Source organism: Centruroides vittatus, unplaced genomic scaffold (assembly GCF_030686945.1).
Source record: "Centruroides vittatus isolate TY-2023 unplaced genomic scaffold, ASM3068694v2 contig_347, whole genome shotgun sequence".
NCBI classification, from domain to species: Eukaryota; Metazoa; Arthropoda; class Arachnida; order Scorpiones; family Buthidae; genus Centruroides; species Centruroides vittatus.
Window position 1 is genome coordinate 1129890 of NW_027122171.1, and position 14034 is coordinate 1143923.

General features: G+C 30.1%; 1 protein-coding gene across 1 annotated transcript in view; it reads right to left on the minus strand.

Moving 5' to 3' along the window:
- Nucleotides 1–14034, minus strand: part of l(3)73Ah (lethal (3) 73Ah) — a 35691-nt gene that overhangs the window by 7820 nt on the left and 13837 nt on the right. The window contains exons 3-5 of the mRNA XM_067269146.1: nt 8823–8928; nt 5920–6016; nt 5787–5842 (exon numbers count right to left, since the gene is read on the minus strand). Of these exons, the coding sequence (XP_067125247.1) occupies nt 5787–5842; nt 5920–6016; nt 8823–8928 (259 nt within the window). The remainder of the gene's footprint in view (nt 1–5786; nt 5843–5919; nt 6017–8822; nt 8929–14034) is intronic.

Genomic DNA, 14034 nt, shown 5'->3' on the forward strand with positions numbered 1-14034 from the left:
TGCAGTCCAGAGACATGGTATTAATGAGAAGAAACACATGGAAGACATACATAAATATATAAACGTAACAAAATGCAAATTGGTACCCATGGGTTTATTGAAGCTACAGAACAGTCATCTGTTTTACCAACACCCCACTGGCATCTAAGTTACATAAGAACAAGACCACCACGCAAGCACTATCTTCACCACAGATCTTCACTTTTGTCAAAATTTATAAACTGGACAACCAACTAAATCCACTGGTGCTTATCCCTGTATAAAAATTGAGAGAATACTCAACCACTTCATACCTCCTTCATTAATGACTACAATTGCACAATAACCAATTCAGATGCTGGCCAAACAATGTTTAGCCAACATCTTAGTCAACAGGGAGTTCATCATTGTGATTTTGAATCTCAATTCCTTTCAATCAAGATTGAACCCTATTTTGCAAACTTTGGAACTTTCTATTTAAACATACTTTCAAGTCACAGAAACACCATCTTGGAGCTAGCAAACATTATTTCTTCCAATTTCAAGGGCTAACTTACCTGCAAAGCAGGGGTGTCTCGATGGACAGTCTGGTATCAGGCAGCCTTTGTGAACTAGTTCATTGTCGTTTTAAAAAAGATGCCCTTCCATCTTTTAATGATGGAATCATTCTTTACATCAGATATGTTCATGATGTTCTCTTAACCTGATGACAGGAACTGAATTTAATCCAGTTCTTAACAGCCATCTACAACAACCCCATAGCCTTCACCTTCCATGTTAATCAAGAAAGCAAACCACCAGGTTCATTTCCTGCACATCTTTCTCACACTCAAAGATGGCCACATTCCCATTAAAGTTTGTAGAAAACCAGCGTACAAACCACAGTTCATTCCATCAGAATCTAGAGACCCTTATACATTTAAAATGTCACCCTACAGAGCCCTAGTCAGAAGAGCCTTACTCCATCATCATCACTGACAGAGAGATCAAACTAAACTACACAGCATGCAGGATAAAACAATACAGATATCCTTCCAACCCCATTCAAAATTGCATCCATAAATATCAATCTAGATACATATCTAAGAAGGACGGATCCAACAAAGTCATCAGATTTAACCATCTTTCTAAGGTTTACAAACAAATTGCAAGAACAAACTGAGTATCTCCTACATGAGAAATCCAACCATATTCTCTTTATTATGAAATGCCAAGGACCCTATCAACAGACAAAATATATCAGGGGTATATGCTATCCCCTTTATAGATGACATTCAACAAGAAATGAGTCTACGTAGGAGCAATGGCCAGACCTCTTTACAAGCATATCCAGAAGCACCATTATTTTATCCAAATGGGCATTTCCACCAGTGTTAGCAACAATTGCATCCAAAAATGATTAAAGGTATTTCTCAATGAAACAGGTTTAATATCAGGTCAGTCCATAAGTTCATGCGTATTTTTATCTACAAAAAAAAGCATCAAAAAATTTTAATTAAATTTTATTTCAATCTATAATGTATTCACCATTATTTTGTACAATTTCTTGCCATCTTAATGGTAGCTTTTTAATCCCATCTTCGTAAAATGATTTCGGTTTTGAATCAGAATATTCAGAAATAGCCTTTTTTACATTGTTCTCATCCTCAAAAGTTTTCCCTTTTAAAAAATTCTGCAAACTGCAAAAAAGATGATAATCACTGGGAGCAATATCTGGCGAATATGGTGGATGAGGTAAAATTTCCCAGTTGTAGCTTTCAAGTTTCTGTACAGTTATTTTTGCAGCGTGTGGTCTGGCATTGTTATGCTGCAAGAGAACCTGCTTTCTGTTCACTAATGATGGTCGATTTTTTTTTTCAATTTTTCATTTAAACGCTCTAATTGCTCGCAATACATTTGAGCTGTAATTGTTTGATTAGGTTCTAACAGCTCAAAGTGAATTACACCTGACATATCCCACCAAACAGACAAAAGAATTTTTTTTGGATGCAACCCACCTTTTGCAGTCAGTTTTGGCTGCTTGTTGCGATCCATCCGTTGTCTTTTTCTCGTCACATTATTACAGAGGATCCATTTTTCGTCTCCAGTAACCAGCCTACCAAGAAAAGGTTCTAAAGCAATACGGGATAAAAGAGACGTGCAAACGTTTACACGTTGTTGTCGGTTAGCTATTGACAGTTCATGTGGTATCCATTTTCCTAGCTTTGAAACTTTTCCGATTTGTCGTAGGTGTTTATGAACAGTTCCACGGGATGAATTTAAATGTTCTGCAATTTCATCAACTGTTAAAGATGGTTCTGCTTCGACTAGTGCATCATCATCAAAGTCAACGGGTCTTCCAGTACAAGCCTTATCCTCCACACTAAAATCATTGTTTCTAAATCTTTCAAACCACTTCTGCGCAGTCCTTGCACTAATTACAATTTGATTATGTACAGTATTTATTTTTTTGGCTGCATTTGTAGCATTCTCACCACTTAAAAATAAAAAGTATAAAATATGTATTTTGTATTCGTCTGTTACTTCCATTTTAACAAAAATAAACAACTGAAATGTTCACAATTCTGAACAGTATTATATGAATGAGATCCAATTTAACACTTCAGTGTAAAAATTATCACATTAGATAGACATTTTTAACAGCAAAACAAGATTTTTCTCAAGGTCATAAAAATGCACATGGACTTGAGGACTGACCTGATACATACCAGTAGGAACTGGACCAATCTGCAATCTTAACCTAATCTTATTTTATCCATACATCCTGCTGGGAGGCATAAGCCGCTAAGACTGTATTATTGAGATTTTCCAACACTGTATTTATGTTCCTTGTATTTGAATTGTATGAACATTTTGTTGATTTAGAACATTCTTCCCATCTCTAAATTGTTTCCATTGCATTTAATCTGTTTTTGAATGTTCTTTTTTCATTTAAGTTTGATATTCCAACTGAAGACATGGAAGCAGATAAAAAAAATGTTTTTGGATAATTAAATACTCTGCTGGAGTTATACAAGGTGTACTGCTTCTTTCATTTCATTACTTCTCCAGTTTTATCAAATTATTTTTTTAATATTTTCCATATCTAATTCTGCCAAGATACATTATAGAAGAGTCTTCTATTCAAAATAAACATTACTTTGGATAATTTTTAGTGGGTTCAAAAATACTGTTATTTTGTGGAAATGATATTTTTTCACAAAATATGAATATTTTTTAATGTTTACACAAACAAATAAATGAAACTTCTCTACTATAATTTTAATACTTTTTGAAAATTATTATATAATATAAAACAATTTTATTTTTATTTTTAAAAAGTTTACCAGTATGTAAGTTTTTCATGAAGACAACATATTACTTTTGCTTTTTATAAATGTAATTCACTTTTTAAAATGCTTGTAATAAAATTAAAAAAACACAATTCAAATATACAATTTTCAAAATACTTTTAGTAAATGCCAGCAGTGTTTTTGTGTTCTAGTAACATACAGTATAACAAACAGATAAATTATAAAATAGTAATAAATGAAACAGGAAAAATAAATGATATAATTGATGAATTTTTCTTAATCTAAATTTTTGATTATACTGTTTTATATTGATAGCAAATGAAATATTTTTTGAGAAATAATCAAATATGGAAAACTGTAATTCTGCTGAGGCAACAGTAACTAATATAATATAGTAAGAAATTATTATTATAATTCCTTACTATAAATATTAGTATTAAAGAGTATAATACACTTCTCATATATACTTGTGAACACTGTTTTGGCTTCTATATTTCTAGACTTATTACACTGTCACTGGACCAGATCAGCCTTAAAAATTCAGTTTATTTTCCCAAAAAAATATGCATTTTGAATGATGATGAGTAACTTAAGGTCTGAAATGCATACTTTTTTAGGAAAATAAACTGATTTTCTAAGGCTGATCTTGTGTCCAGTGACAGTGTAATAAGTCTAGAAATATAGAAGCCAAAATAGTGCTCAAAAGTATATAGTATTAAAGAGCTTTAATAAAACGATTCATTTAGATTTACAGTACCTAAATGTAATTTCTAATAGTTACAATAATTGTATAGAGAGGCAAACAATGGCTTTTATTCTCTATATTAAAGCAATTATTTTATTCACATCATTGTTTTACACAGAGACTAACTACACAGGTCTGCAAACTTCAACTAATAAAAAACTGTTTGGACTTCGAGATGTGATTTTTACTAACAACTATCGATAAAACTAAAAACGATCTCTTAAATGTTACCATCACTTAAAGTTTTGATACAAAGGCTTTACAAAGTTTTGTCAAAAATTTATAAAAGCATATAATATAAATATAAATAATAGTGTTTTATTTTATTTTAATGTGGAAAATATTACCAATTTCAGTTTATTATTAACATGTATGGATACAAAGATACAACATAAGCCACTAATTAGCTTTGGTGCTTATCAGTTTGCCCTAAAACTGCATTTTGTGGACCTTATCTAGATTCTGCATCTGGAATGTCCCTATGTATCATCCAACAGTAATCTGCCATCATACTTACATTCCACTGTCCCTGCTATCTCCTTTCCATCTCTTTAATGTTCTGATGGAATCTTTCGTCTTGTTCTTCATTTACAGCCCTTAGATTTTCAGGAAATTAATCCAAGTGTGAGTTCAAAAAGTGTATCTTTAGGCTCATATTGCAGCCCAGTTCGTGGTACTTAATTAACAAGTTCTCTACTATTTCTTTATAATCAGGATCTTTATTGTTTCCTAGAAACTTTGAAACTATTGCCTTAAATGAAATCCAGACATTCCTGTTCATTGCAGAAGTTCTGTGTCTGATATTGATTTCCTTATATCAGGTCCTATAAATACACCTTCTTTTAGTTTTGCTTTGGACAAGGCTGGAAACTTTTTGCATAAATACAAAAAGCAGTTTCCATTTCTTTGGCCTTTATGAACTGTTTCATTAATCCCAGCTTAACTATGCAGGGGTGGCAGCAGCCCTTTCTCTGAGTTCACCAAGCTGCTCCTCACAATATTCTTTATGCCAGGTTGTAATTGTTTTCTAGGTGGCCATTACTTTTTTAACAGCATAATTAAATAAATTATGGCTATTGAAACATGTCACTAATATGGGCATGAAATATGCAAAGAAAACATCTATTTACCCAATAAAAATGGTTTTGTAGAAAAATCTTACGTGATAGAGAAAAACTAGTAACATTTTTGAATTCAGCATTAAAAAAGTATATAAGAATCACACAAAAAACGTCAAACAGTTTTTTCACTGCAGACCTGTGCTAAAAAAACTTTTTGGAACAGATTATACATCTCTCAAATAGACAAATTTCAACGAGTTATTATTATTTCTAGTCTAAAAATTACTAATAAAGTTAGTAATTTTTAGACTAGAAAGTAAAGTAGACTAATCTCACAGCAATATTACTGTGAGATTAGTCTACCAAAAGTTTTTGAATTACAGAGACTAAATTCGTAATAATATCTACTGTACAGCAAAACATTTATATTAAAGAAGTTAAGCTAATGAAATGGAAAAATTTTAATGAGCAAGATGTTTATGAAAATATTAATGTTAACATTATATTTTGATGTTTAAAGTAATGGAACTTAACTACATATAACATACACTAGCTTGACAGTCAGAAGATTTATCTCAGAAAAATGTGAAAAATTTTAAGTATTTTGAAAATGATTTTTGTTTAATGTTTTAAAAATTTATAGTTAACAGTACATAACACTTCAATAATATTTGATAGTAAATTAAACTGTATAATTAAAATACATACTTGTCTGTAGGTTTGGAACAAGTTTATAAACTATGTCTTGCATAGTTCTGTCATAGCTGCAAAAGAAATAGTATATCTCTTCAGAAATATAACTCTTCAGTAGTCTTAAATTTTAGTATCAAAATTCTCTTACCTAATATACTGTAATGGATGGCTTTGATGAATGACTATTTCACAAGTAGGACAAGTATTATTATCTTCTAAATGTTTCACCAAGCAACTTTTACAGACTAAAAAACATTTTAATGTAATATAAATTAATTGAAATAATTACTGAGATATTTATAAGTGTGATGAAGGGCTATAATTAAAAGAGCCGACATGTACAAAGCAAGTAGAGTGGACAAAGAGACAGAATTAGAAAGATTTAGAAGGATAACTAAGGAACTGGGATACTCTAACAAATGGTTTATGAGTCTGGTTAATCATTATAACAAAATCATTACCACTAAAATGAAAACAGATGATATGGTTTGTACAAAGTTCGCATACCAAAAGGAGATTTGGCATATAATGGAGGAGCTTTCCAAACAAAAGAACTCATACATGGTATATAAAAGAGCTCCTAATTTATATTGTATATTGCAAAACTATAAGGATCCACTCCCAGAAGAAACTAAAGCAGGTATAGACAGGATCCTGATAGTTAATGAAGAGCTTAACTTTAAAACAGCATACATTGGAGTAAATACAAGGAATTTAAAAACCAGAGTTAAAGAACACCAATATGATGTAAGTAAAGAGAAAGAAAACATGGTCTTGGCAACAATTGCAAACATACAAAGAAGAAACTTTACAGAACTTTAATACTTTGGGAGGAATCAAAAATCATTAATAAAATACACTTGTCCTCTATAGCCACGAATAGAGAAAAAATTGAAATTTTTAAACACAAACTTAAAAATGAATGTGTTAACACAAGGAACATAAAGCGATTTCCAATAAATAATGGAGATATGCTATTAAAAAATGACTTGGGACAAGTAAAAACACCTTGTAATAAGTACAATATTGGACAATTGTCAATCTTAAATAATAATTAGTTAGGGGGTTATTGTATTAATTTTGTGGAGATAGTTTATTGCTACTGAAAATGACTAGTAGTATCACTTGGAAATAAAGGAGAGACATCTTTCACAATTACATACCAGAAATGGGTTTGTGCTATGTGACAAACAATTTCTTACAGTAGAGAATGCACCAAGTATCATTGTCTCTTATGAAGTGCACAAGAAAAACAAATATCAGGAGGTCATATGTACCAAAGATGCTCACGTAAAGGAAAGTGTAATTCGATTAAATGCAAATGCAAGAAAAATAAAAAATTATATAACTCAAAATGTCATGTTAGTTTACCATGTTCTATATTTTTTCCCAACAAAGTTTTTGATATATTTGTACACGTAATTCAAATGTTAAGCTGAAATAATTTTTCTTAGTTTCCTTATATTCATTAAATCATTCTAATATTAATATTAATAAAACAAAAATCACGTTTTTGATTCATTTTATTAAAATTTGTTTAAATCCATAAGTTACTTTATTAAAACAACAAAAGGTGAGAAATTTCATGATATTTATGAACTACATTTTGGAAATTATACAAAAATTGCTTTAAAAGTAATATATTTGGCAATATTTATCAAATATACCAACTTCATTTGGAAATTAGGTAAAATCACTAATAAAAGTGAGAAATTTAGTGAAATTTATTAAACTCACCAAGATGATTGGTGATTATGCATAATCACTAGTGATGTAACGAATAGTATATTTGGCCTCAGCTGAATACTCGGCCAGGAGCGTGGCCGAACGGCCGAACATTCAACCAAACTATTTGGCTTGATTAACGCACACACAAAAATTAGCACGCAAACCTCATTATGCAAGGATCGCGCACCCTGCTCTCTATTGGTCCAATGTCACTACGATTTTTTCTTCCAGTAGGTCTAAATTATTTAAATTAATTAATTAAATTATAATTATTAAAGTTAATATGAGATGGAGCCTAATGTCTACCTCTAGTGCCAAATTGGTTTATAATTTATGTAATAGCCGTAAATAGCCTAATATGATTCAGCAGTTGTTGGTATTTAGATGAAGTTATAACTTATAAGTTATTTTATTTGCAATTGATCTTTTTAACTCTTTAATTAAGCAGTAAAATTTTATTTTTACTATGTATTTGTAGACTGAATAGTACCCTAAGGATATATACTTTAGTGGGGCATATGGTCTAGTTTCTCCCCAGATGTGGAACAGTTCAAATATATTATTGGGGGTTTCTATTTGTTAAGTTTTGTAATATTTTGTTGCTATTGTTTTTGTCAATATTTTTAAAAATTAACATGATTTCAAATGTTATCTTTTGTATATAATGAGAAATGCTCATTCTTTGCTTTATTTATAAAATAAATTATATATTAGTTACTCATCTTCTAGAAATAAATAATTCTTTCATTAAATATGATAAGTTTCAATAAAACGTTTCATAAATCACTTTAAAATATCGTAAAAAATATTAAAATATACAAGAATACGAATATAACATAATTAGCTAAACAATAACACTAATGCCCGATACATTCTAACCTACACGCCATCAAGGCCATAAGATATCAGGCTAGCTAAAGGCTATAATATTATTTTAATTACGAAATAATTTACTAGAGTTAGACGCTATTTCTTATTAACTTTAATAATTATAATTTAATGTTTAGCATTAATAAAAGTTTCCAAAATGATTAATTTACTGTGTTTTTGTTATTTCTTACTCCTGTTTTAGGTATTCGGTATCGTCGAATAGTGATTAAATATTGGTATTCGGCCGAATAGCAAAAAATAGGCCGAATACCAGGTAGTAACCAAATATTTGTTACATCACTAATAATCACTGATTAATCACTTTTACTGCATAATTCTTATTGTTTAAAATTCTTCAGTTTAGTGCCAATTTCAAAATGAAGAGAGTTGTGCTAAATCAAGATTTGATTTTATCTTTATATATTGATGGATTTAATTAACTTAAATACTTACATGTATGTAGACACTCTGTAACAGTTGTAGCATCAATTAAATATCCTTTACAGATTTTGCACGTTATGTAAGGGTTTAGAGTCTTTAGGCGAATCCGCCTTTCCATCTAAAAAAATAAAATAAAAAGCATTGCTAAAATAATTTTAAAAACTTTTAAAATATTAAAATTTATTCTTTTTAATTTAACAATTCAACAATCTAAAACTCATTAAAAAAGATTTCCTTAATAGGAAATTTTTACAATATTTATTTCATTGAAACATTGAATTATAGAAAATATAGAAATACAGTATAGGCCTTGCATACGTTTTTTACAGCATAATCTCGTGGCCAATTTCTACAAAACTGGTGTCAGTGCCGATTGCTATCACATGTGAAAACTTTTTTATTGAAATGAATAATACTAATTGTTCTGTATGTGGTTGAAACAATACTTATGCAAACTGCAGAAATGTTACGCCCAAGGTATCATTTTATAGATTTCCAAATCGCAAATGGGAGCTGGGAAGATGACAAAATGGATCTCGTTTACACATAGGAAACAGTTAGTTTCATTTCTTGGCATATGTTGTTAGCTTAATAAACATTCTAAATATTTATGTTTACATTTATATACTTAATATATTTAATGTTTTGTTAAATGTATTCTTTATATTTAATACAGTTTTCTATTATTTTGTTTATTATTCTATTTATTTTTTTATTACGTATAATGCACTAATATATATATATATATATATATATATATACTTTTTAAAATTTTATAGTCTTGATGGGTCAGAGTGGCAATCAACTAAACATAGTAGAATTTGCAGTTGACATTTTAATGGAAATGCATGCAGTAACGAACAGAACCATCCAAGTTACAATCCAAGAATTTGGGACATTGAGAAAGAAAACAATCAAAATTCACTTGACAAAAATAACAGATATTTGAGATACACAAAATAAACTGCAAGGAAGATAAGTCCAAAAAGAAGTCCTTTTGTTCAAGAAAAAACCAATGAAGAAATGAATGTAATACTTGAGACTGAGCACAGCCCAAATTTGAATCACCAAGCTTCAAGGATAGATATAATTACGTTATATAATTTATGTACTTACATGTTAATCTTTTAATTAGATTGCACATCAAACTGATGATAAGATGTTAAATTGTCAACTTTTGTCATTTGAATGTTATTTTTTTTGAAGATGGAAAAATCAACTCAAACAACACATAAGAGTGGTTCATGTTCTATTAACACATCTGTTGGCAATAATTATAGAGCAAGTGTATTTTTAGGATATTATACAGTTAAGAATGATTAAAAATCTTATCAGGAGTTAATGTCAGTTTATCCAAGAGTTTTTGTTTTGCTGCTCTCACTTTTGTCACAATCAAATCATCAAGACTCAATAAGAAATGAAGACAAATTAGCTCTATTCCTTATGAAATTAAAACTTGGAATTTCTTTTGCTTCCCTCAGAAATTTATTTGGCAACAATCCAGCGTAACTTTAAAGCAGTTTTGACTGACTTGTGTGTTGCAAAAAAAATTGGATTTTTTGGCAAATGCCTGAATGTTTCAAGAAAAATACAGTAGAGCGTCGTTTATCTGAAAACCGGTTAACCGAAATGTCAGTTATTCGAAAGCTTTCCAGTCGGACTGTGTCATGCTGAATCAAACATTTTTGATACTAGATTAACTTCTAAAGTATAATTTTTTTGTTTTTATATTTTTCAATATATTTATTTTGTTTGTACAAAATAAGGAAATATATTTTAGCGATACAATAGCCTTGATTATTATTATAAAAATTTTCGTTAGGCTTAAAATTGACAAAAATTCAACATGAAGCGACACGCAACGGTGAAAAATTTCAACATCAGATAGGTTAATACAGGTATACCTCGAGTTACATCGTTTTTGATTATACGTCGTTTGTCAAAAAAGTATATGGAAAAATAAAAATCAAGTTTAAGTCATTTTATTCAACTTTACATCTGTCCACCACAAATATTGAAGTTGTAATATCACTAGAAAAGCGTTAAAAGCACACAAAATCATATTAAAATATGTACATTTACAGTAAATGTTAGTATAATCATCATAAATCCTAGAGAACGAAACATGAAAACATCTATGTTTCTGTGTTGTCGTCTATTTAGCAGTCTTTAAGTGCTCATTATTGGCGTTTTCCACCATAGTTTCGACTTACGTCGTTAACTACACAAGTAAATCCAGGAAATGGTTAAGGCAACAAAACAATGTTATCCTCAGAGCTGACAAAAGCAAGTCTCTGGTGCTAATGAAGAGAAGTACATACACGTCTATGATACAAGGATACATCAATGACACGGACTGTGAAAACATAGATGAGGGATACCTCCAAAGGTTGCAGGCACATGTGAAACGTTTCACACAAACCAAGTTAGCTGGGGAGTGGGGCTTGCGCAGGGTGGTGGTGGCGTCCCCCGACGTGCCAAGGCTGTTTGCCTTCGCCAAAACTCATAAAGACCCACCCTCTCTCAGACCAGTCCTAGATAAGGCCAGATCCCCCACCAGGGCTTTAGAATCTGCCATACACAAACTGGTGTGTGATCAAACTTAATATTTATGAGTAAGTTGTTTTATGATTTTTTGTTTTAGACTCTCTCTCCAAGTATGTTTAGTGTTATAAAAATTAAAAACAGTTTTTAACATTAATGGCAGCTTGCTTGGAAGGAAAAGAATTTGGACTCTATTATACATGTTAAAACATATAATTTATACAGTCAAACCTGTTTTTATGCGGTCTTTTTTTGTGCGATTTTTTATTTGTGCGGTATAGTCGGCGACTAGTCTTGTGCGATTTGTCATGTCTCACGTTGACTTATTATAGCTAAATAAACTTATTATAGTAATATTATTGCATGAATACGTGAAAAATGAAATAATTTATTTTTTAAGTCAACAAAACACCACCTGGACAAAAATATGTAAAACAGACGATTGATGAGACGATGCAGTCAAGTGCTGACATCTGTTGTCAATAAATTCTATTTCGTACGGTTTAGAGTTATTTTCTATGTGAGACTTTTTTTATGCGGTCCCTATTGACCGCATAAAAAAAAATATTTTTTTAATTGTGTTGCGAAAACTATTTTTTATAGCCACTCATGAAGTTTTGTGCAATTTTTTTTATGCGGTCTCTATCCACCGCATAAAAACAGGTTTGACTGTATTTAGGAGGCCAATTCCATTGTCAGCAGTGTGCTAATAATGAAATCAACATAGCTTAATTTTCTATAGCAGCAGATTGATAGGGAGATGGCACACATCAGGTATCATAATTCTTGAAGCAAGATCCTTCCACAAGAACTGCAGAAGCATTAATGATTTCCAGAGAAACTATTCACTCAGCCTTTCAATACGGCTCATAAATTCTATGACTGATAAACAATCTGAAAATTATCCCAAATAAAAGACTAATTAGCAATGGTGGATACAAGAGGAGGACCACAGGGGCTTAAGCCTCTTCATTGGCACAAAAAATTTTTAATTTAAATGTTTGAACTTAAACATTTATGATAGCAACTATATTTTTTTGGACTTTGCAATGAAATTGTCACGAATGCGTTAATAAAAAGTACTTAGTAATTATTCAAATATTTTTAATTTTTCAGTTAGCTTTCCCTTTGGTTATCTCTGAATATCTACTGCTGATTAGTTTTTTCACAAAAAACTCCCCCCGTACACTATAAATTCTGATGCAATGCATAATATTTGACCCAAATTCAGATAGTTGCAACCAAAAGTTATTAAATTTAAACATATGCAGATGTCCTGAAACCTGATATATATTAGTAATTGGCCAAATGACTACAGGATTAAATCAGGCTACTTCTCTGCTATTATTTTTAATTAAATTCTAAATAATTTGTCTTTAGAGCAGGTATTAGGCACCATCTCTTATTAAATTAATAACTTATAAATAATTTAGAATATTCTGAAAGAAAAAAAAATCAGCCCAGAGTGAGACCTGCCTCTAAAGACAAATTTAGAAATTAATAATAATAGCTGAGAAGTAGCCTGATTTATTCCAGTAGTCATTTGGCCTATTACTAAATTTAAACATACCTATTTATTTTCATACCTGTTATTTTAATATATTTACTATTATTGTAATATATATATAATTTACTCTAATTTATAAAAAATACATTGAGAAACAATTAGCCTGTACAAAAATATTGTGAAGGACATATCCTTTATGGACACCCACAGTTGGACTTTCGATAGTCAAATGACTACCAAAAAACAAAGAGGAAACAAACACAGTAAAATTCCAAATCCTTTTTAATTATACACACATAAAATTACAAAGTTAATAAGTGATAAATGCTATCCCTATGTTGGATGAATGATAGGTGCTCTTATCCCTTTGAATCACCTCAAGGTAAATAAAAAAGGGAAGATTATCATCTCATCCTCAGCATTACCCCTGTGCTACCTGTTGGCCTCCATAGGCATATATATCACTGATGGGCACCACAGACTCCTTTAAAAACCTATGTTAGCATTAATGTATTTCAAAAAGTATGATTTCTTCTATATATATTAAAGGATGACCATATATTTAATAATACCAATCCCTTAATAGTAAAACCGCCCTTAAAAATTTTCAGAAATTTTAAACAAAAGGCACGGGAGTTCTTAAGCAAAAGTGTGCCCCCCTCACACACACGCAAACTAATTAACTAACATCCATACATACAAAAACCCTTCAACCTGAATTATCATCACTGAATCAGTGAAGTCCAAATTAATGAGGTTTTACTGTACAATCAAAAATTTATCAATGTAATTCGATAATTTGAAATGCATAATTAAATACAACTTTTATTAATTGCTAGAAAACTGTTCTGTAGTATACCACAATAAATACATTCAGCAACAGAAAACATGATTGTAACAAAATATCAGATGTTCGTATTAAAATTGATAACACTGAAATAGATATTTTATTTTAAAATTTAATTTAAGATATTTTAGAATACTTATAACTGTTCAATGAATATTAGAACAAAATTAAACAATATTAAAAATTTTAATTTAATTAATACATTTTTATTATATTAATTAAGTTTTTTAAAGAATTTAACAAATTACCTAACAGTTAATAGCAGGTATTAAATACTGTATTAAGTTTATAGAATTAAATTATTAAAGAAGTAACTTAACTACCAT